Source organism: Electrona antarctica (genome assembly GCF_951216825.1).
Source record: "Electrona antarctica genome assembly, chromosome: 11".
Classification (NCBI taxonomy): Eukaryota; Metazoa; Chordata; class Actinopteri; order Myctophiformes; family Myctophidae; genus Electrona; species Electrona antarctica.
In genome coordinates, this window is record NC_136792.1 from 53,914,404 (window position 1) to 53,937,202 (window position 22,799).

At 46.4% G+C, this 22,799-nt stretch overlaps 2 protein-coding genes across 2 annotated transcripts in view; both read right to left on the reverse strand.

Moving 5' to 3' along the window:
* slc35f2l (info solute carrier family 35 member F2, like) overlaps positions 1-7,898 on the reverse strand; it is a gene marked incomplete at both ends in the record, with an annotated part of 10,974 nt that extends 3,076 nt beyond the window's left edge. Inside the window, 6 exons of the mRNA XM_079513911.1 lie at positions 118-170; positions 1,737-1,893; positions 2,918-3,077; positions 5,163-5,290; positions 7,518-7,693; positions 7,891-7,898. Of these exons, the coding sequence (XP_079370037.1) occupies positions 118-170; positions 1,737-1,893; positions 2,918-3,077; positions 5,163-5,290; positions 7,518-7,693; positions 7,891-7,898 (682 nt within the window). The remainder of the gene's footprint in view (positions 1-117; positions 171-1,736; positions 1,894-2,917; positions 3,078-5,162; positions 5,291-7,517; positions 7,694-7,890) is intronic.
* An 11,130-nt stretch (positions 7,899-19,028) lies between these two features.
* LOC306932215 (F-box only protein 7-like) lies at positions 19,029-20,510 on the reverse strand (the record flags this gene model as incomplete). Its single annotated transcript, XM_079513912.1, has 1 exon — positions 19,029-20,510. The coding sequence occupies one exon, from the start codon at positions 20,508-20,510 to the stop codon at positions 19,029-19,031; it is 1,482 nt and encodes a 493-aa protein (XP_079370038.1).
* Between the last annotated feature and the right edge of the window lie 2,289 nt (positions 20,511-22,799).

Genomic DNA, 22,799 nt, shown 5'->3' on the forward strand with positions numbered 1-22,799 from the left:
TATAGGGTGTTAATGATTCTGACCAACTTGCCAGCTCCAGATGAGACTATAGGGTGTTAGGGATACTGACCAACTTGCCAGCTCCAGATGAGACTATAGGGTGTTAGGGATACTGACCAACTTGCCAGCTCCAGGTGATGTTTGCGATCTCGTCACGCTCCAGGATCACCCTGTAGAGAGAAACGCATTACACCAGTGGTTCCTAAAAAACAAAAGCCCAGGGGTCCTTGAGGGAGTTCCAGGGGGTCCCCCAGCTAAATGATAATTAGGAACCAAATGGAACCCTTATGGCCTGTAAAAGAACCCCGTTCCATTTGTACACTCTCAGAGTTAAATTAACATTGATTTTGCAATATACATTGGGGTCCCAGAGATAAAAAATGCCATTAGAAAGGGGGTCTGTATACACTAATATGCATGTCAAACTGGGGGTCCTTGAAATAAAACGGGTTGAGAATCAGAGCCGTAAAAATCTTCTCTTATATGGGGGTCCTGGCATATCTTTTCAAATGGGGGTCCGCGGGCTAATTAGTGTCAATTTGGGGGTCCTTGACATGAAAACGTTTGGGAACCACTGCATTAATAATAATAATAATAATAAACTTTATTTATATAGCACCTTTCATACAGAGTTGCAGTTCAAAGTGCTTCACAGGCAGGACAGAAATAAGGTACTTTACAGTTAGGTCATAACATATCAGACACAGGTCATAACATATCAGACACAGGTCATAACATATCAGACACAGGTCATAACATATCAGACACAGGTCATAACATATCAGACACACTCCACATAGCATCGTCCTTCACACATCACACCACACCAACATCACGCGTTACCTAATAGGCCAGTCAATCTAAGCTAAAAAAAAAGGGCCTGACCCAAAATAAATAGTAATCATTCCAAGGTTTTTTATGATCCTTAGGGTCATCCAAATAACATTTTAAAAATTGAGTATTATATACATTTTGGATCATGGTAAATTCAGGGGTTGAAAGTTGGAGTACCATTAAAAGCATATAAGGCAAAAAAGATCTAATTTTAATTATGCTTTAAAAAGCATGTAATGTGTCAAATTAGGGGGGAGGGGGGTTCATGATTCTGAATCCATTCAAAGCATTAGTTTTGCACAAAAAACATTCATTGGCCTAAAAAGTGGCCATAGGCACTTGCCCAAATGTGCCCTTCCCTTAATGTGCTGACCTGCATCACATGTGGGCCTCGAAACTTTAGACAGCACTGCACCCTTATAGTCGGCCCCGCCTCAAACACTTACATCTGCACGGTGCTGATGAGGGTTCCAAACAGAACCCTACAACACTACACACTTACATCTGCACGGTGCTGATGAGGGTTCTCCAAACAGAACCCTACAACACCACACACTTACATCTGCACGGTGCTGATGAGGGTTCTCCAAACAGAACCCTACAACACCACACACTTACATCTGCACGGTGCTGATGAGGGTTCCAAACAGAACCCTACAACACCACACACTTACATCTGCACGGTGCTGATGAGGGTTCTCCAAACAGAACCCTACAACACTACACACTTACATCTGCACGGTGCTGATGAGGGTTCTCCAAACAGAACCCTACAACACCACACACTTACATCTGCACGGTGCTGATGAGGGTTCCAAACAGAACCCTACAACACCACACACTTACATCTGCACGGTGCTGATGAGGGTTCCAAACAGAACCCTACAACACTACACACTTACATCTGCACGGTGCTGATGAGGGTTCCAAACAGCCCCACCATGCCCAGGAACTCCACTCGGCTCAGGTTCTTGACGGTGTATTCCTGACAGACGTTGGACACGGCGTACAGCGTGGCACTGACCAGCACCAGACCGTCACCTAACAAGATGTTAGACGCTACACAAGAAGACATATAGATCATACATTTATTAAAATTAATATTACAAAGAAAGGATATACATAATGGAACAAAAATGCCCCCCCCCCCCCCCCCCTCCGCAAATACACGAATGAATGAAAGCATTCATTAATTATCATCATCATCATACTATAATCTTACTATATAATCATACTATAATCATCATCATCATACTATAATTCTGACAATGTCTGAATGTGTGTGTGTGTGTGTGTGTCTGTCTGTCAGAAACACCGCCGTATCTCCTCATTGCCTGCACCAATCACTCCCACTTTTCACACAGGCATTGACCATAATAATATGGAGGTCTTAACGAAGCCCTTTTTCGATTTTACACATTAATGCATTTATTAGTGAATAAAAAATGCGAACACGCGCAGTACCCCCTGTGGCCACAAGGGGGGGGGGGGGGCAATATCTCACAACGGGTAAGGGCTAGTTTGATTAATTAATCAATCAATAGATCAATTAATCAATGAATTAATTGATTTATTGATTCATTAATTATACAAAATTTAATAATTTTCCATGAAAACTCCAGAATTATTGGTTTGTTTACCTTTGTAAGTCGCAAGCTGATGGTAGCCCAATACTGTACATCAGTTTATATTTGAATTTAATTCCGTTTGTTTTATTTTTTGTGATGGGGTGAGGCGGTGGTGCGGTGCGGGCGCTTTCCTCCTCCGCTCTGTTGTTGTGATCGCCACTTTGGAATATTTTTTAGCACTACGACAAGCGACTGCACCGTTTCAAAGTGGATTGTCATGACAAGCAACGATCAAGTCGGCGCAGTGGCTATCTTCAAAGGTTAGCGTAGACTCGGCAGGGAGATCTTGGAACGCGATTGTTTAATCACCGCAGGGAAACTGTTAAAATGTAGACAAATAGATAGATAGATAGATAGATAGATAGATAGATAGATAGATAGATAGATAGATAGATAGATAGATAGATAGATAGATAGATAGATAGATAGATAGATAGGAAGAGTTGCAGTCTTACTGGATCCCATGTCTCGTCCAGACAGGATGTCGGCCCCCACCATGGCCCCCACGCCCAGCAGACACACGCACACCGCCACGCAGTGCATCACCGTGTACCGTGTCTTTAAGAACCACCAGGACAGCACCATCAGCATGGGTACCACGAAACAGTCCAGCAGCTGCAAATGATGTACAAACGTTACATTACATTACATTACATTACATTACATTACATTTAGGATGGCACAGTGGTTATGTGACAAGTGTTCTGTTTTTTCTTTTTCTTTTTTAGTGGTGCAACCACTCCAAGGAACAGCAATGTCCGTGTTAACCTACCTATGTGTCCGTTCACCTACCTGTGTGACTATGAGCACCAGTACCAAAAGTGGCGCTGTTGTGCCAGAAACAGAGAGAGAGAGATAGTGCTGCACTGTTGCCTGCTAATGAGAGACAGAGAGAGAGAGCACTGAAGTCTGACGTCAATATCCCCGAAGTCTGATGTCAATATCGGTAGAGGGCGCAAATCCACGGGTTCATGTACTTTTTATTCGCATTGTAATCCCCATAGGGGCGATTTTAGATCGTATATATATAAAAATAAACATGTCATCCCGGCCGTTTCAATCAACTGACCGGGTGACTGACGGTCGCAAACGATACAGAGACACCTCCCTGACAATAACGCAGAGACAGCTTGTTTATTTTTGGACCGCAATGCTTATGTGAAACGATTTTAAGATGACCCCATGCTATTCTCCAAGAGAAATTACTTCCGTGAACCGGGCAGAACCAGGGGATGAGACGTCAGGACTTCGGCACTCTATTGTCTTTATTATTTATTCAGTAATATTGTTTATCCTTTGCGCATGTCGTTGTATTACTGTCTGATTATTATGCTGTTGTGTTTGTGTAACGTCATGTTCTAGAACGTCCCCCTATAATCGCCTGAATGAGTGCTGGCTGTGGTGGTGATGTGGGTTGAATGAGCGATGGCTGTGCTGGTGATGTGGGTTGAGTTTGTATGCATGCACACAAAATAACTCTTCCTATATACTTCCGGGCCGCTTCCCTTCTTCCTTCACAGGTGTTACTGATGATACTAATTTAGGCTCTGATCCATTTAGTGTGCAGTGGTTCTCAACTTTCAAGAACCCCCATGAACTCTGATAGAGTGTACAAATGGAACCAAATTTGGTACACACCCATACGGGGCCATTTGGAACTCACTCAAGGACAATTAGAGACCCATGTGACTCACTGCTGTAGCAGGGTGTTTCCAGTGAGATGCAGTGAACATGCACAATAGCAGCACCCTGACTCTGTCTGAACATAATGGAACAGAGCCTTCATTAGTATCATCGATAACACCTGTGAAGGAAGTAGGAAAGAGGTCCAAGTTCGTTCCAAAATGGCGTGTGTGCATAGAGCCTATTCATAAAGAAGTGAGCAGAGAGGAAGGACATGCAGAGAGGGGAGCTGTGCACGTGTGTGTCTGTGCGTGCGTGCGTGACTAGCTGTGCAGTAGCGGTAGAGAGCGGTGTGCGAGACAGAGGGGGCTAAGAGACGGTTCCACGCCAGACCTTGTGAACTGAACCAGTGAACTTGAACGTGACCGTTTGTGTGGAGGTGAGAGACTTGATAAGAGTTGCCAGTGAGGAGAGCTGTCCACGGATCCTCCACAGAGAGAGAGAGAGAGAGAGAGAGAGAGAGAGAGAGAGAGAGAGAGAGAGAGAGAGAGAGAGAGAGAGAGAGAGAGAGAGAGAGAGAGAGAGAGAGAGAGAGAGAGAGAGAACCAACCAACCAGACGGGGTGCAAATACTGTACGTTGGTTAGACACACCAACAGTCCTACAGTCATTGGCAAATGTAACCAAAAAGGACCCATACAGCTGTGGTTCCCAAAGTGGGGTCTGGGGACCCCCAGGGGTCCTTGAGGGAGTTCCAGGCGGTCCCCAGCTAAATGATAGTTAGGAACCAAATGGACCCTTATGGGTCCGTAACTCAGAGAGTGTACAAATGGAACCAAATGGACCCGTTATTGATTTTACAATATAAATCGGGGGTCCCATAGATATAAATGTTTAATGCAATTAATGCATGTCAAACTGGGGGGGTCCTTGAAATTAAACGGGTTGAGAATCACTGCTAGAACCACAAAATAAATCTTCTCTCATGGGGGTCCCTGGTATATCTCTTCAAATGGGTGTCCGCGGGCTAAAAGAATATAAGGATGACATGGATGAATGAAGAAGTGTACTGGTATACCTGCACACTGGTCAGAGAGGTGTACTGGTAGGCCTTGACCACAGTGTAGTTGGCCTGCACGTCCACCAGTCCAAGCAGCAGGTACTTCCAGCCTCTGTTCTTTAGAACCTGTAAGATATGGCCATCCCCTGTGGTTTAAAGGGTCACATACTGAGTATTCACACACATAGCAACACAACTCACTATACAAAACACATCATTTACAAATGTCTCACACCTAGAAGATGTCTGTCTGTGTGAAGCACCCCTATAACTTTCATCAGAGGTGTCGGAAGCAAACTTTTACTGTAGGTTGGCGCAGAGCCATCTAATAGAAGAGTTGCGATGTTGAGGGGGCAGAAACCGAGCACTCGAGCGCTGTTCATGCAGCCTGAACTGAGACAAGCTGGATTGTTTTCGCCCTTGTTTTCAACGAGGGCGGCACAAATACTGTAAGAGCTATTTTAAGCTATGTGTGCAACATGCCAACTGTTTTAAAGTATTGTACAGTAACAACTAAAGTCTCTTTAATGTTTATGTTGTACGATTACTACAAAACAATCTAAAATAAAGATCATTAAAGCTGGGCTGTTGCCTGAGTCCAATGCATTTCTGCCTACTGCCGGTCCAGGACTTATCCCAGTTGGTTGTCCCCATTCTCAATAGAAGTCTATGTAGGAGAGCCGCCAGTGGACTGGCCCCATGAAGTGAACGCAGTTTGTCTATATCTAAGGCTCTGGGTTGGCGGTCATTCAATATGGTGATTATTTCTAATAGTGTAGCGATGACTATGGGGGTGCATACATTGGTTAGACATACTGCCAGTCCGACAGGGATCCCAGCAAGCCAAATGACGTCATGATGACGTTATGATGACGTTCTCCGTTGACTCCAGTGACGTTCAGGACTAGGCCAGATCACAGCCCATATGGCAGGGCTGGACTGAGACAAAAATTCGGCCCGGACATTTTCGCATAATTTGGCCCAGACTGGCCCACCACAGCCAGCGTGCAGATACTCTACTGACTTTTCGCAGTTTTCGGGTCGAGGCCCATACAAATAGGCCTACTTGAAAGACTGTACAAGCCCTTAACACCACCACATTTACAGTACAACATAAACTAGAACTGCACTCTGAGTGTCGAGTGCCAACTTGCGCATTGCACACAAGTACCTACAACAACAGACACCACACACAGCATTTTGTCACACCCGGTTATGGATATTTGGCTCTTCAAAATTAGGGTTTGTGCGCGATACAACCTTGGCAATGCGCGATAAATAGATTCATTAATCCTGGCGGGTAAGATATGTTTCAATGTTGCAGGGTGGGTAAAAGTTAACGTATGTATGCATGTATGTAACCTGAATCCCATCTTAATTACCATCACCATCGACAACCAATAAAGTTGCTTTTACCCACCCAACATTGAAACATAGCTTAATTACGTTACCATCAACAGCCAATTAAACCATATTAATTATACCATACATACATTACCACTTCTGGTCCAGCCAAATTGACCAGAAGTTTTGGGTGGTTAAAAGGTAACGTATGTCATGTATACATGTATGTAACTTTAAAGTAGTATACTGTGGTCGGCTGGACCCAAAGTTATATGTATAGGGTTGGGTGGGTCCCTTTTACCCACCCAACATTGAACCATATCTTAATTACGTCACCATCAACAGCCAATTATAACCACGCCTACCATACATACACATACATACATACCACATCTGGTCCAGCCGACCACAATACTTGCGCGCTCTGCTTGCGCAAGTAATGATACACAACCAACAGACAACTAATTTAAACATTTGGCCCAGACGGGCCCACCAGAGGGTCGGCCCAGCGGGCATATGTACGTCGACCCCTGCCATATGGGGATGACCATTACGTTATTTCCAGGACGTCGTCACCAGTTGAAATTATAGCTTATTCTTGACCAGATCTGACTAGTTGTGATATGACTTAAAAGTTGATCTGGCCTCGATCGGACTCTCTCTGATTCATCCAGGGACGTCCGTCTTAGTGGGCAGAATTTATGTTGGTTGAAAACGGGTGATATTCTGGCCCAGGTCTGACTAGTCTTGGTTTGACTTGATCTAGCTCCAACCGAGACGTTCATATAAAAAACAACATTAAGCAGATAAGCGTCCCGAATCATAGCCACGTTGACAACGTTTGTAATAAACCAACCCGTTTGTAAATCCGTCAAGATTTGAGCGAGTTATGACTGTTTTTGTTTGAGCTGCCATAGAACATACTGTACTGTAGCGCCCGCCTCAGCAAGATGGCCGCCGGGTGAACTACGTCAGAGACTCCGCCTTGAGCCATCTCGCCTTTATATATGTCTATGGGGTCATACATACCTGTGGTGAACAGCAGCATGGTGGTGTAGGTGGCACACAGCAGGGCATAGTTGAGCACACTCTGCGCCATGGGCGTGTTGACGTGGAACTCGCTGGCCAGGTACTGAGAGCTGACGGCCGTGCCACAGATCAACGCAGCCAGACCCTGACCCAGCAGCACCGTCCGCACCAGCTGCCTGACCACCACGAAGAAGAAGAAAAGAAACACAACGCACACAGTGTTATCACTCTTGCCCCTCGTTGTAGTTTTTGAAGTACAGTACTGTATAACCCTACAGTACATTGCTACATTTCTTTATTACAGTAAAGTACTTTAGTTTGCATTGCATTCTGGGTAGTTTGGACTATAGGCGGGAATATTTTATATTGTTACTGTAACATGTTGTAAGCTGAATGTAAGCTGAATGTAACCTGCCATAGCAAAAATACATCATTGGTGTAAATGACGAGTTAGCCCCGCCCTCCTGCCTGTTTGTTTTACTTCTATATTGTTTAATTCGTTTTTAGGACTGTATGCTCTAGTGAACTATTGGAGATAGATACAGCTAGCAAAATCGTTTTTTTGTGTGGTGAACTGAGAAAGCATATATTTCTGTGAGGCTTCACCAAACGATTTGTTTGATATTTGCTCATGCTGCTAGTGTTAAACTACTTTAAACATGAATTAAATTATCAAATTGATTTGTGTTTAGATAACTCTCAGTAAGTGGTGTTAGAAGCAGGCTTTATCATTGTATTTGCAATTGCAAAAGTCGATTTTGATGATAATAAAAATGTGAGTAGGGGTGTAGGTTAAAAAATAATCTAACAATAATATATCCAACTAAGCTCACAATGTGAGTTGTAGATGGTATTTCACTATTTTGGAATATTTTAAAATAAAGTATAACATAAGCATTGCATGTTTTGTTGGTACTAGTAACGTCTTTGTTGCGAACGCAGTGATTGCGAACGCAGTGAGCACTAACTATGAGACCTAGCAGATCATGTCTGTCTGTCTGTCTGTCTGTCTGTCTGTCTGTCTGTCTGTCTGTGTGTGTGTCACGCTGTAACACCACCCGCCCGCCACCAGAGGGCGCAGCTGTATCACACCCAAAAAACACACACACACACACACACACACACACACACACACACACACACACACACACACACACACACACAAACTTAACTTTAAAAAAAACTTAAAAAGAAAAAAGAAAACGCACGCACGCACACATACACACACTAAAAAAAAAACTTAAAAAAAAACTTATTTAGCATTTGGCATTAGTAGTTGGGGCTGCCATTGGATTTCTTTTGGCCATGGTCATTTTCGTGTTCTCATGTCATATAAAAGCATGGGATCATAGCTTCAAATTGATATTGGTTCAGTTTGACCCACCAGTTTTGGAGATATGGCTTATAGAGTAATGTCTTGCAGAGAAACAGCGAGTTGAGAAAACAGGCTTGAAAGGTTCACTTCTGTGGACTCTAACATTACACCTAGCTTGGCAAGCTACATGTTTAAGCATTTATTTCATATTTACATGTTGATTTCAGCTCTGACATTTATTTCAGACATGCTCTAGCCTCTAGTATGTGAGTGTGCCTGTGCTATTAACTCATTTTGGATGAAAAAAAGTTTTTCTCTGGTGAAAAGCTGTACTGTACGATGGCAGTCCCTCAGTTAATCTGGCCACATATTTCCTATAATTGATGATACAATTATTGTATTTTATTTTGTTACAGAATTGTTTCATTCTTGTGATCTGTCATCTCACGATTGTGGTTAACAACTTTTGTTCTACTTGTTACAGTGTCTTATCTGATTTCCATCATTGCTGTCCAGTGTCCAGTGAGATCCCCAGGCAACCAAGTTGACTGAAGTCATCCCAGCCATCAGTATGTCCACTGCAAGTCATGCAGTTTCTCAACCTCTGTCCTAGATTCTTTCACCACACATGTAAAAGTACACATGAATGAGGCTAATCATTGCTTTTCATGTGGTTTCACCTTAGGCACCGAGTGCCACGCTACTTGTAGATCTGCTAATTTTGACGGGATGATATGAGTGGGTTTAGGCAGTTGCTAGGGTAAAACAGGTGGTTGCTGTATGGTGTAATAGGAAGTTGATAGGGTATAAAAGGCAGTTGACACGGTCTAATGGGTGGATGCTGAGGTCAAACTGGTGATTGCTATGGTAAAACCTGTGGTTGCTATGGTAAACCAGTGGTCATATATGGACACTGGGCAGGGGCCCTGCATGTCCAGAGGCCGGGCAGAGGCCGGGCAGAGGCCTTTTGGGGCGGCTCTGGACAACCGTGGGTCCGACCGACTCGAAACCGGACACTGCAGCCCCTGTGGTGGGGTGGAACGCGCGTGTCGAATTTGAAGTCGACGGGACGAACGGTACTCGAGTTACGTGGATTACAGACGTACGTAAGTACAGAGACTTGGTGGATTTATAGTTAGAAGATAGATTGAGATGTCTGTTGAGAGATTGAGATGTCTTTACCTGTCTGTGTCCCTCTTATCCACATTTATTTTGTTTACGGCTGATGCCATATGATGGGCACAAAGGGGGCAAGCCCATATATGGGCATATGCTGATGACATCAGCAATCTCCATATATATGGGCATACAAGGGACATGGACTGACAGATATCAGAGATCCAGTTGTCTAGAGCCACAGCACCAGAGCCTTAGAGATATAGACAGAGTTACGCAAACTGCGTTCACTTCACGGGGCTTCAGTCCAATGGCGGCTCTCCTACATAGACTTCTATTGAGCATGGGGACAACCAACTCGGACAGCTTTAATGATCTTAAATCCCTTTATTTTAGATCGTTTTGTAGTAATAGTAAAACATAAACATTACAGAGACTTTAGTTGTCACTGTACAATACTTTAAAACAGTTGTCATGTTGCACACATGCTTAAAATATCTCTTATTTGCGCCGCCCCCGTTGAAAACAATGTATTCCCAACTCCATCTTGGCTCAGTTCAGGGCTGCATGAACAGCGCTCGAGAGCTTGGTTTCTGCCCCCTCAATATCGCAACTCTTCTATTAGATGGCTCTGCACAGAACCTACCAATGGGGACAAGACTTGAGGGAAGCGCGGTGCCCTCTGGTGGTGCCCAGTGACGAGTAGTCCAGAACCACCAATCCAACCCATATGCCCATATATGGGCACATACTGATGACTACAGCCATCTCCATATAAGGACATAAAAGGGACACAGACAGAAACGGACATCTCCACATATGGGCACAAAGGGGACACAGATAGATGGGTATAACTGACAGAGCCCCCAACACTCGGCAGTGCGACATAGATGTGACCGTGTGAGGGCCACATATAGTGGCCCAAACCTCTAGTTTGAGACACGTCCACAATCCGTTGCCATTTCAGAGAGAATAATGTTCGCAGGTAAGGACGTCCAGGCCAATATACTATGACAAAATATTGATCACATCAGAGTACTCCAATTGTACAGCATTGGAACGATTTGACCCCCCTGCTGCCGCCCACCCAATAGCTGTAGTCATTTGCCTGGGTTCCCTTTTATGCACATTTATGGAGATGTCTGTATCTGTCTGTCTGAGACCCTTCATGCCCATACATGGAGATGTCTGTGTCTGTCTGGGTCCCTTTTATGCCCATATATGGAGTTCTGTGTCAGACACGCCCACATAGTCCAGGCCAGTCTATGACGCCAGTACTATGACGTCATATTGATGACATCAGGGAACTCTACATGGGGATTTGCTGTTTCATGGGCTATGAGTCAATCCCACCTCCTATAGTTTTTGTACAACCAGGCAGTAGAGAGGGTGGATATATACATTCAATCTCCTTGGAATACAGCTCTCCTCTGACCTGAAATGTAAGTTCAGATCATGCTGAAGAAGGCTCAGCCAAGGGTTCATTATCTGAGCGTGGCCCAAACGAGCACAGCTCCCCCCAGATGTATTAACCCCAGGTATACGTGACCTTCATCAGACCGGTGCCGGTATAAGTTCAACCTGTCTGGGCCGGCCTCCCCAAAACACTTGATCCAGGAACTGGTAATGTCTGCAGAGAGGGTGCTGCCGCATCATTGGGATACCAAATAATTCCTTCCCCTTGGAGGCGAGGAGAGAGGAGGCCACTCTAAGATAATTCAATGGACTACTGAGAGAAGGGACCAGACCAATGATCCAGGGCCTGTGTACAAATACAAGTCACTACATGTACACTCTAAGGCGCGATTCATAGGCTACTCCTATTTTAGAGCCGAATAAAAGTCGGTTCGGCGCTGTAGAGCCTACAATGTGACGTCATTTGAGGTTCGGGGGGGGGGGGGCGGGTACCGTCCTAAAGTCGGCTCTTCGGTGCTACTGAAAATTTCTGACGAGCCGAAATCATTTCGGCACTACAGCGCCGAAACAGCGGTAAAATAGGAGTATGAATCGGCCCTAAGGAAGGACACTTTCACACAGCCTGTGAGTCGTACGCAAAGGCACCAGATGACGTTCCTCCCAACAGCATATGCAAGCTTTACCAGAAAAGTAATATAAATCATAATTAGTGAAACAGACTATAGTTATTGTCACACTTTATTATTATTTTTCCAGAGTAACCTACCTAACTTCCGCTGTGACTGGCCGAGCTTTGCATAACGTTTGTAGTAGCTAATTGGCTGTTGTTGGTTATGTAACCAATCTATGTTTTACAATCGTTTATAAAGACATAAATTCCCTTGCAGGGGCAGAAGACCAAACTATTCAAGCGTTATAGACATTTTCAAATTACTTTTCAAGAGAGTCAAGATAGTCAAGTGGGAGGGGCCTATGTAAGCGACTGCGGCAACCACACTTTGCAATCTTTCAAAATTGCGACTTTTCTAGTTCATACTGTTACCCAATGACGTTATCTAATAAACTTGAAGGTAGCCATGGTTACTCAATATGTCTGAGTGCTATGAGAGCTTTTTATAATTACCACTGTTGATAGTCAGAATACCCAAGACTAATTCTGACATCATGGACTCCATATTTGGGCATGGCTGACCTGGAACTCCATATTTGGTCACGGCTGACTCACGTGACATCATGTGACAATATTTAAGCTTGAGCATTTTCACTCATACATTCATAACGAAGATCGCGCTCCACGAATAGGCTGCCAGATATCTTCCAGTTCCAGCAGACCGTCTCTGTTCAATTACAGTCCATGATGTATAGCGGCAGCTTTGGTGATGAACCACCAGCCCTGGAAGGAGCGAGGTCGGCATCATCCCAGACCGAGTCGGCCTTCTGTTCTGGGTGCCCGTACGCCTCCGCCTTCACGTTCCTCTGTGAGCACATGATGAGATGCCACAACGACCTCTACCGCCAAATGATGAGGAATGGACCGAGCCCTTCCTCGCTGAGCCTCAACGACGCCTACTGCTCCAATGGACCAAGCCCCTCGCCGAGCCTCAACGACGCCTACTGCTCCCCAATGCCGAGGAGCGGACAGCTCCCCTCAGCAACCTGTCAGAAGATCGCCAGCTCTGAAACTGACCCAGCAGAAGAAGTGCAGACACATCATCCGGCGCACACATGCAAGACCGACCAGCAGCATGGAAAGACAGACCAACCACAATCTCCGAATGATCGTCAACAGTTCTCCGAGACTACCTTAACTGAACCAGAAGTAGTACAGTTGTTACATCATCCGGCTAGATTTGCGACCGGCCAGAAGCAAGGAGACACAGACCAACAGAAATCTCACAATGACCATCAACAGTTTACCGTGACTACTTTAACAGAACCAGAAGACGTAGACGTACAGTCACATCAACTGGCTTTCACGGAAAAGAAGACCCACGCGTGTAAACAGTGTGACAAGAGTTTCACGGCATCGTGGATACTGAAGAAACACCAGCATCTCCACCACAACACTGGTGAAAGACCTCCATCTCCCCAGACCCTGGTCTACTCCTGTCCCTGTCCTGAGTGCCCATATGCCTATACATCTCAGGTCTACCTCCTGAGACACGTGAAGGCTAGCCACAGCGACCTCTACCGCCAGATGCTGAAGGAGGGACAGATCCCCTCACTGAGCCACCGCGACAACTACTGCCAAACGCAGAAGAAGCGACGGGTCGCCTCGGCGGCCTGTGAGCAAATTGCCAGCTCCGTAACCAGCCCGGAAGGAGACGCAGTCAAACCAAAATCACACAGTCATCAGCGGTTTAACGAGACTTTAAGGAGACCATTAGTAGTGACGCCGCATGAGCCGTCGTTCTTCAGCAGTTGCGACAAGGCTTTCAAGGATTTATGGAAACAGAGGGTACAAAGGCCTTGGAACTGCACCGCGTGTGGCAGGAGCTTCGCCGACGCACGTCAGCTGAAGAGACACCAGCAGTGCGTGCACACCGGAGAAACACATTTCCGATGTACACAGTGCGACAAAGGTTTCAGTTTGTCATGTAACCTTAAGAGACATATCGCTATTGTTCACAACCAAACCACCAGAGAAAAACCTTTCAGTTGTAAACAGTGTAGCAAGAGTTTCAGCCGGTCGTGTCTCCTGGAGGACCACCAACGCGTCCACACGGGAGAAAAACCTTTCCAATGTACACTGTGCGACAAAATATTCGGTCTGTATGGCAACCTCAAGAGACATACTTCCATAGTGCACAACCAAACCATCGAAGAAAATCCTTTCAGTTGTAAACAGTGTGACAAGAGTTTCAAATACTTAAATAACCTGGAGGTACACCAGCGTGTGCACACCGGAGAGAAACCTTTCCAATGTACACTGTGTGACGGACGTTTCAGTCTGTCCAGTAACCTCAAAAGACATATCGCCACAGTTCACAACAAAGCTCCCCAGGACCGTGGGGCGTTATCCCATTAAGACCTGAGGCTGATTCTACATTTTATATATTAGTTGTTCTCAAACTATCTCATGCCAAGGACCCCCCCCCCAAATGATATGTGTATGGCCGCGCCCCCCATCTTAACTCATAACCCGGTAGGTTGACCTTAACAGAGGAGAGGCCTAGAGGCCTCTATCCAGGAACTTCTGTAGGAAGGTCAGAATGTGGACCACCGAGGCCTGGAAGAGGACCACCCGACCAGGTCTAGCCGAGCACCAATGTTTCATGTTTCCGTTGTCCAGTCGACAGGGCCCTGTGACGCCCAGAATCGTCGTGGCGACATCCGGGGGCAGGTTCTTGGCCTTCACGGTCGACCCCTCACAGGCCAGACCCAGAGGTCCGTCCGGGGTCCTGTGGACGTGGGTGGAAGACCTCGCGCCCCAACCTACGTGAGCAGGTCCCTCCGTATAGGGGGAGCCGCCAACGCTGGTCGTAAAGGAGGCAGGGGACATATTTCCTGCCTCTAGGACCCCCAGGCTGGAGCCACTAAGAGCACCCTCCAACCCTGAGTCCTCACCCTGACCAGAACGGGAGGAATCGAGTCCAATGGAGGGAACACATAGAGCAAACCATCGGCCCAGTGCTGTGCCATGGCATCCAGGCCTAGAGTTGGTGATCCTGCCAGGGAGAAGAGGAGTCGGCACTTCTTGTTTTCCTCCCATATTATGGGCCGCCACCTCTGCGTGTAAGGAGCAGTTGTGGCAACAGAGTGGACCCCTAGACAAGCAGGTCTGCACCTGTGTTCAGGAGTTCCGGGACGTGAGAGGCCATGAGCGACAAGTTGTCGCACCACGTCAAAAGCCTGTGTGCCAACGTGGGACTTCAGTCCCCCTTCCCCTTACCTGTTGATGTAGCACATCGTCGTAGTGTTCTTACCAGAACATGGCAACCCTGTATGAACAGTTCAAAAATGCCGCCGTAGGGCGAGGAAAACCGCTAAGGTTCCAGGTAGTCGATGTGGGCGAGCCTCAGGGCTCCGTCCCACGCCCCCATGGTCGTCCTGCCATTGTGGGTTTGATACCTTTGGTTTTTTTGCAGGTTAGGATCACTGTTTAATTTTACAAGGTGTGTAAAATCTGTGTTAATAAATCCATGTTAACTAATCTGTATCATTTGTTTATATGTCACAACTATATCAAATGGTCTTAATAAAATACTAAGAGGAGGAATATGCAGTTTGCTAACATAAAAAAATAAATTGTTCCTGATTAGGTTATTTGATAAACTAGTCCTTACCCGTTCTGAATATATGGTAACGGATGGGTTATTAATTATTATTATGTGTTGTTGCGCGCACGCACGCGCGCACACGATGCGATGCGATACAAAAGTCCTCCACAGTGTACTGTGAAGTTGTGTGTTCACGTTAACATGCCCCCATCCAACTGTCAGAGCTGGCTTTCAGGTGCCTGCCACGCAACCCCCGCGTTCGCCGCGATGCTTCCCCAAAGAAGAAGTTCTGTCGACTGACGCAAGAGTAGCTAGTAGTATCGTTTTCCCCGTGTGGGTCTGTTACGCGGAAAAGTGTGTCCCAGTATTAATCTGTGTCCGTCCCAACATGCATTTCACTGGTGACCCGGAAGTGGACAGACAGACAGACAGACGGACAGACGGACAGACAGCGATCGGTCCATTTAATAATGATAGAACACTATAGTCAACTCGCTTACTTTTGTCAACTATATGATATCATATGCTGTCAACTATGTTACCATTATTTCTTTTTTAAATGTATATATTTAATTGTTTCCTAAACTCTGAGTAAAGTGCGTAGAAACTTAGTAGCAGTGAAATATGTAGCCCAGATGTAGCCCAGAATAATTTAATCATTAAAATTACCATGAATTTCAGGAGTTTTGGGAGAAAACATCTACACCGTTAACTGCATTCTGTGGAATTAAGGTGTTTAATGCAACAAAGGCACTTTGTCTTTATTCATTGGGGATTTTGTAGGTAAGTGGACACATATTCGTCCAAGAACAATGATTTATTTAAATATCTGACATTTATCCAAAGTTAAAACTTTTGTATATAAATATCTGAAATCAGAACATGCCTGAGCTTGAAAACAATCTCTCAGGAATCTCTCTCTGTAAGGAAAATAATAACATATTGAGGGGGAAAGAAATTATCTGATTATATAATGAACCAATATTACTAATCCAGTCTTGTTTCATTTTTGGGCAGGTGTTAGGGGCCTCAGGAGCTTGCTGCCCAGGGCTGCAGCCCCTAAACCTAAGGGCAGGTGCATTAAGCCAGGGCTGCATGCAGCCCCTAAGGGCAGGTGCATTAAGCCAGGGCTGCAGCCCCTAAGGGCAGGTGCATTAAGCCAGGGCTGCAGCCCCTAAGGGCAGGTGCATTAAGCCAGGGCTGCAGCCCCTAAGGGCAGGTGCATTAAGCCAGCCCCCTAAGGGCAGGTGCATTAAGCCAGCCCCCTAAGGGCATGTGCATTAAGCCAGCCCCCTAAGGGCAGGTGCATTAAGCCAGCCCCCTAAGGGCAGGTGCATTAAGCCAGCCCCCTAAGGGCAGGTGCATTAAGCCAGGGCTGCATGCAGCCCCTAAGGGAAGGTGCATTAAGCCAGCCCCCTAAGGGCAGGTGCATTAAGCCAGGGCTGCATGCAGCCCCTAAGGGCAGGTGCATTAAGCCAGGGCTGCAGCCCCTAAGGGCAGGTGCATTAAGCCAGCCCCCTAAGGGCAGGTGCATTAAGCCAGGGCTGCAGCCCCTAAGGGCAGGTGCATTAAGCCAGCCCCCTAAGGGCAGGTGCATTAAGCCAGCCCCCTAAGGGCATGTGCATTAAGCCAGCCCCCTAAGGGCAGGTGCATTAAGCCAGCCCCCTAAGGGCAGGTGCATTAAGCCAGCCCCCTAAGGGCAGGTGCATTAAGCCAGGGCTGCATGCAGCCCCTAAGGGAAGGTGCATTAAGCCAGCCCCCTAAGGGCAGGTGCATTAAGCCAGGGCTGCATGCAGCCCCTAAGGGCAGGTGCATTAAGCCAGCCCCCTAAGGGCAGGTGCATTAAGCCAGGGCTGCATGCAGCCCCTAAGGGCAGGTGCATTAAGCCAGCCCCCTAAGGGCAGGTGCATTAAGCCAGCCCCCTAAGGGCAGGTGCATTAAGCCAGCCCCCCTAAACCTAACCTCCCACGGGGCAGCACACCTAAACCTAACCTTAACCCATGTCTAACCAATGACTAGTCTAAACTAAGTATGCACCCCTCTCCCTTGCCCTATATGATTATTATTACTATTTTATGATAGTTTGAAAAGTGGTGAAGTGGTCCTCTAACCCATTTTGGGTCGGGAAACCCCTTTTGGTGTTTTAAGCATTATGTTATGCTTTAGCTATTGAAAAATAGGGAAAGAGCTAGATCTCTATAAGAGGTACCATCACATGCTCCACTACATGTGTAGTTTATCTTACACCTACCTATAGCCTATATTGGCAAAACCAGTAGAGTGAACATAGACGTAACATCAGATGTGGAGATGTGCGCTCCCCTCATGTGGCAGTCCACTTTAATAAAATGGGACACTTGCAAGGGCAGTATTATGCGTGTCTTAAGTACCAGGTCTAATTACTTAACTTAAGACCTGGAGGCATGCCATTTGGCCACTCAGAATAGCCAAATGGCATTGACCACGCCTCCAGGTCTTAAGTTAAGTCATAAGACCTGGTACTTAAGACACGCATAATACTGCCCATCTCCTCCCTACGTTATTGGGGTATTGAACAATTGGAAAGACCCCCGTGGTCCGTGGTGGTGATCACAACCGCCTTTTACTTCAACGTGAAGCATACTATATTTACACTTAAAATGCTATGGCTCCTCACAGGCTAAATGAGGAATTCGATATAAAACCATTTCTGGGTTGAATAACTTTATATTTTTTAACCTTGTCCTTGTGTAGGCCTACATAGTGTTTTTTCATGCCATTATTTGTCCATATGCTGTGTCCTATTTTATTTTGTACTGTAATTGTACGGTACCTTACTATCTATTATTATTTTTCTTTATTCTGGCACTTCATGTAGGCTGTGTTTTGATTTTCTTGCAGTGTTATATTGTGTTTGGGTGCAGTAAATGTATCAGGTTTTCGGCACCTCAGTCTGTACCCCCTACCGTTGATGTTTGTATATTACTAACTCAATAGTTGGCCCTAGTGCCTCTAGCAGTTTTATTCTATGGTTTCTTGGTTTGACACTACTCAGCCTGACTTCATAGACGTGGGGGGTGTGTCAGTGTAATTTCCATCATTGCAAACAGCAGCTTGTTCATTGTTAAAACTCGCCCCTATTTGTATATAACACGCCTACTTTGTTGTTGTACTCATACCTGACAAAGACCCATAGGGGGTCGAAACGTTGTCATCCTTATACCTAAATAAAAAATCCTGTGGGAGCTACAAAACAGTGTGCGGACTACATCTCCTTCTCCTTCAGCGGTACTGGTGCCATCTAGTGGCACGGATGTGTAATGACATGAAAAAAGTCCACAATTATAAAACAGGGTCGATTTTTTAGGATATTTCTATTGGAAAGAAACGTCTTATATTCGGCACAATGTGTACTTATTATGACATCAGACATATTTCATATTCACCTTGACGTGTCCATGCACGTCACCTATACTCGTCAATATTATATATTTTATGTGGTCGTCGTCGGTCCGTCGGCAGCGTCAGCAGCCCGATGGAGCCGTGCCCTCTTGGACGCGGAGGAGACCAGTAAGGCTCCGGGTTGCGGAAAGGGTTGTACGGCTCTCGGTTAGGCAGAGGGTAGTACGGGTGCGGGAGTGGGTAGTACGGCTCTCGGTTAGGCAGAGGGTAGTACGGGTGCGGGTTCGGAATGCGCATAGGGTAATGTCGATGGAGCGCCACCGGGACACGTCGACGATCCCGGCGTGCCGTGTACTCGCGCCGGTAAAGGTCCTTCCAGTCGGTGCCCCCGGACGTTATTCCGTCCCAGCCGCCGAAGTCCCGCCGGTAGAGGTGTCTCCACAGGGGGTTGTCGGCCGCGACGCGGCGGAGGCGCCCGCTGACGGCCGCCAGCGCCGCCAGGCTCCGCACGTCCAGGAGCCTCAGGACGGGGAGCAGGACCTCCGGCGGGAGGGCGGCGAGCCCGAACGCGGCCGGCAGCGCCGCGGCGTCTCTGGCCGCGGCTATCAGGGGGAACACCAGCCGGTCTTTGAATGTCCGCGACAGCGCCCGCAGGTGGGAAAACGCCGCGGCCGCGCCGCCGGAGCCCGCCCACTCGGCGCTCACAAAGCCGGACGGACTCAGAGACAGTTTGCCTATCGTTGTCGTCGTCGCGCCCGCCGTCTCGGTCCTCAGGGTGCCGTTGATGATAAGCTTGGCGCCCATGGACACGGCGTTGAGCATGACCAGGCTGTCCTCGCACAGAGGATGAGTGTAGTTCAGTCTGTACGCTCCGCCCGCCTTCCTCCAGCCGGTGGGCATCGTCATCATTGTCGCCGCCGTCTCACCGTCGGGAGAACCGCGAGGAGGAACCGCGAAGCCCGACTCCAACATCAGGAGATGCACGGCCACCATGAGGCAGTCGGCGGGGCTGCTGCTCTGGGCTCCGCGGTGCAGGACCTCCAGGCTGCGGGGAACCTTCCCCTCCTCCGCCTCCATGCACAGCACAGGCTCCCAAACGGGGACCACCCACTCTGGTGTGCCCGCCGCGGCTTGCACGCGCGCCGATTGGCCACTACCGTCAGGCTCGCCGGAGGAGGAAGGCGTGGCGTCCATCGTGCTGGTCTGCCGGTGTTGTCGGGACGGCGTATGGCTGCTGCAGGTGTTGCTGCTGACAGACCGAAGCAGGGCTGGATTTAGGGAGACGGCGGCGGTGGACAGGAGGAGCACGCAGATTAAATCCCCGGTAACGACCCCGCGGGAGGACAGGGTTTGGAGGACGGCGTCTTCTGAATCCGAAAGAGGCTCCCGGCCGTTGAGGGACAGGGTGAACTCCGTGTCCGGGGGGAGTCCGTGGGAGGGAAGGAGGATCTCCTGGACCTGGAGTCTGACGTCCGCCAATGTGGGCTCCGCTCCCGGAAGCTCCACGCTGCTGGTTTGTCCGTTGAGCTGAATGCGTAACCTCATGCTTCCGCAAGAATTCTGCTGATCTTAATGACAAGAATCAGCGTGGATGAAAAGCTCTGTAGAGATCCTCTTTTACGCTCACTTTACTCTGCAGCCCACACCGCTTTCTCAATTTATAGCTGCTTTGTAGTCTGATGTCATCAATTATGACATCAGCCTTACTCACACATCGGGTGCAGTGTCCATATATGGAGATCCCCAAGTCGGTGCCTCGTCAGTGTGACATCACCAGTTCTGATGTCAGACATAACACGTTGCTTAACAACACGAGATTTTCTTGTGTCCCCTGGGGGCCAGGATAAGCCCATATATGGGCATATCGGTCGTGTTGTCCGTCGACCAATCAGGGACCAAGTATATACAGTATATGTATGTCAGTGTTGTCCGTCGGCCAATCAGGGACCAATAAGAACAAGTACTGCGATCGGCTGGGTATCCATGTATGTCGGTGTGTATGTATGTGTGTGTGTCGGTGTCCTCCAACAGCCAATCAAGGGACCACCACCGTGTACAAATGGAACCAAATGGACCCTAGGTCTGACTGTAACTTTGACAGTGTAGAAATGGAACGCAGAAAAATGGTGTCAAACTGGGTTGTCTCAAGGCACGCCTTTATTCATAAGGAAAATAGCAGATCTACAAGCTCACACGTGAGCAAATGTACTGGAGTGGAGATGAAATGTACTGAAGTGGAGATTAGCTGTCATCTATAAGCTCAGACAAAGCAAGGGTTTAAATTAGACACTGCAGCATTGTGACGGTTAACATTCTAAATGTAAACGCTGACATATAGGGGAGAACGGGGTAAGATGAACCACTTTTTGCTTAAGTTGTCCTGGAAGCAAGGCACAATGAGATGGCAGTAAAATCTAATGATCTACCCATATTTCAAGATGTCTTCTATCAATTGAAATGATGAGTAAGCATCTATGACAAAGGGCCAAGAAAATATGACCTTTTTAAAAAAAGGGGTAATGTGGCTCACCCCAGGTAAGGGGTAAGTTGATCCAAGTCGAGGGGTAAGTTGAACCACATGATATTTGAATGCTGTTAAAAGCTTAAACTTGAACCGATAATGTATTCACTTATCGATAATAATATAATAACAGTTTTCCCTTTTGCAAATATAGTCTTATTTATTTGTTTATTTATTATTTAAACAATATTAAGACAATTAAATAAAGTTTGTTATTCAGAACCTTATATTTGCAATATTGTTAATACAATATTGCAAACTTCTCTTAAATGAGTATGTACATGCAAATTAAAGATCATTCAGTATAATTTGAGTAGCAAAGACTTAATAAAAAAAATATGAATAGTGATTCCCATTAACTGAATTTACCCCCGGACATTGGTTCATTTTACCCCCAGCCTCCATTTTAGAAAACAATGACTAGAATAAGTTACTTCAGACAATTTATTTGCTAAATTATTCACATGATGGTTCTATCCATTGGCAAATCATCGTGTATGATATTACATTTTAGACCTAGGTACATTTTGCTTTGTATAACAGTCATTTTACATCATTTTACATTTGACCGACAACAACCTGTTTTTTGTGTAAAAGAATGTTTTCTACTTTCCCCACGTGCTTCCCAACTTCACAGCCAGGTGTAAATGATGGATGCTTACTAGATTTAAGGTCACATGGCAACACAGTTTTCTAGTTTTCTAGATAAAGGGGGTGGTTCAACTATTATCCGCTGGCTCATCTTACCCCGTTCTCCCCTATCTAATATGGGATATCAGTGGCCACCTTGAACACAAATAGCATGGCAGCCAACGTCTTTGACTTGACTTCATTACCCAAGAGTCTCTGCAAGCATGTCCGGCGCGGACCTGCTGTGATTCATTCCAAACGTTTTAACTCGAGACCCAAAAGAGAAATTAGACGTTTGCCCGGGACCAAAACTAGTGAAAATAGCAGATCTACAAGCTCACAATGCGTCACTTTGCGAAGTCACTACTTTTTAAATGTTTATATTCATTTATTTTATGGCAATTATTATTATTTTTTGTTTATTTATGAAATCCTTTTGAAAAAAATGTTTTTAATTGATGAAATGTGTGACATTTTACGCTTTTTTAAGCCAAAGTATCTAAGTATCAAAGCTCTATATTCCACCAGTCTTCTCCATGACACGCGCCATATATGGAGCGTGTCTTGAGTGGGTTTGATGAGGTCAGTTCAACATATGGAATGAATTCTGTACTGGCCAATGGCCATATATGGAGCGTGTCTTGAGTGTACAGGGTTTGATGAGGTCAGTTCAACATATGGAA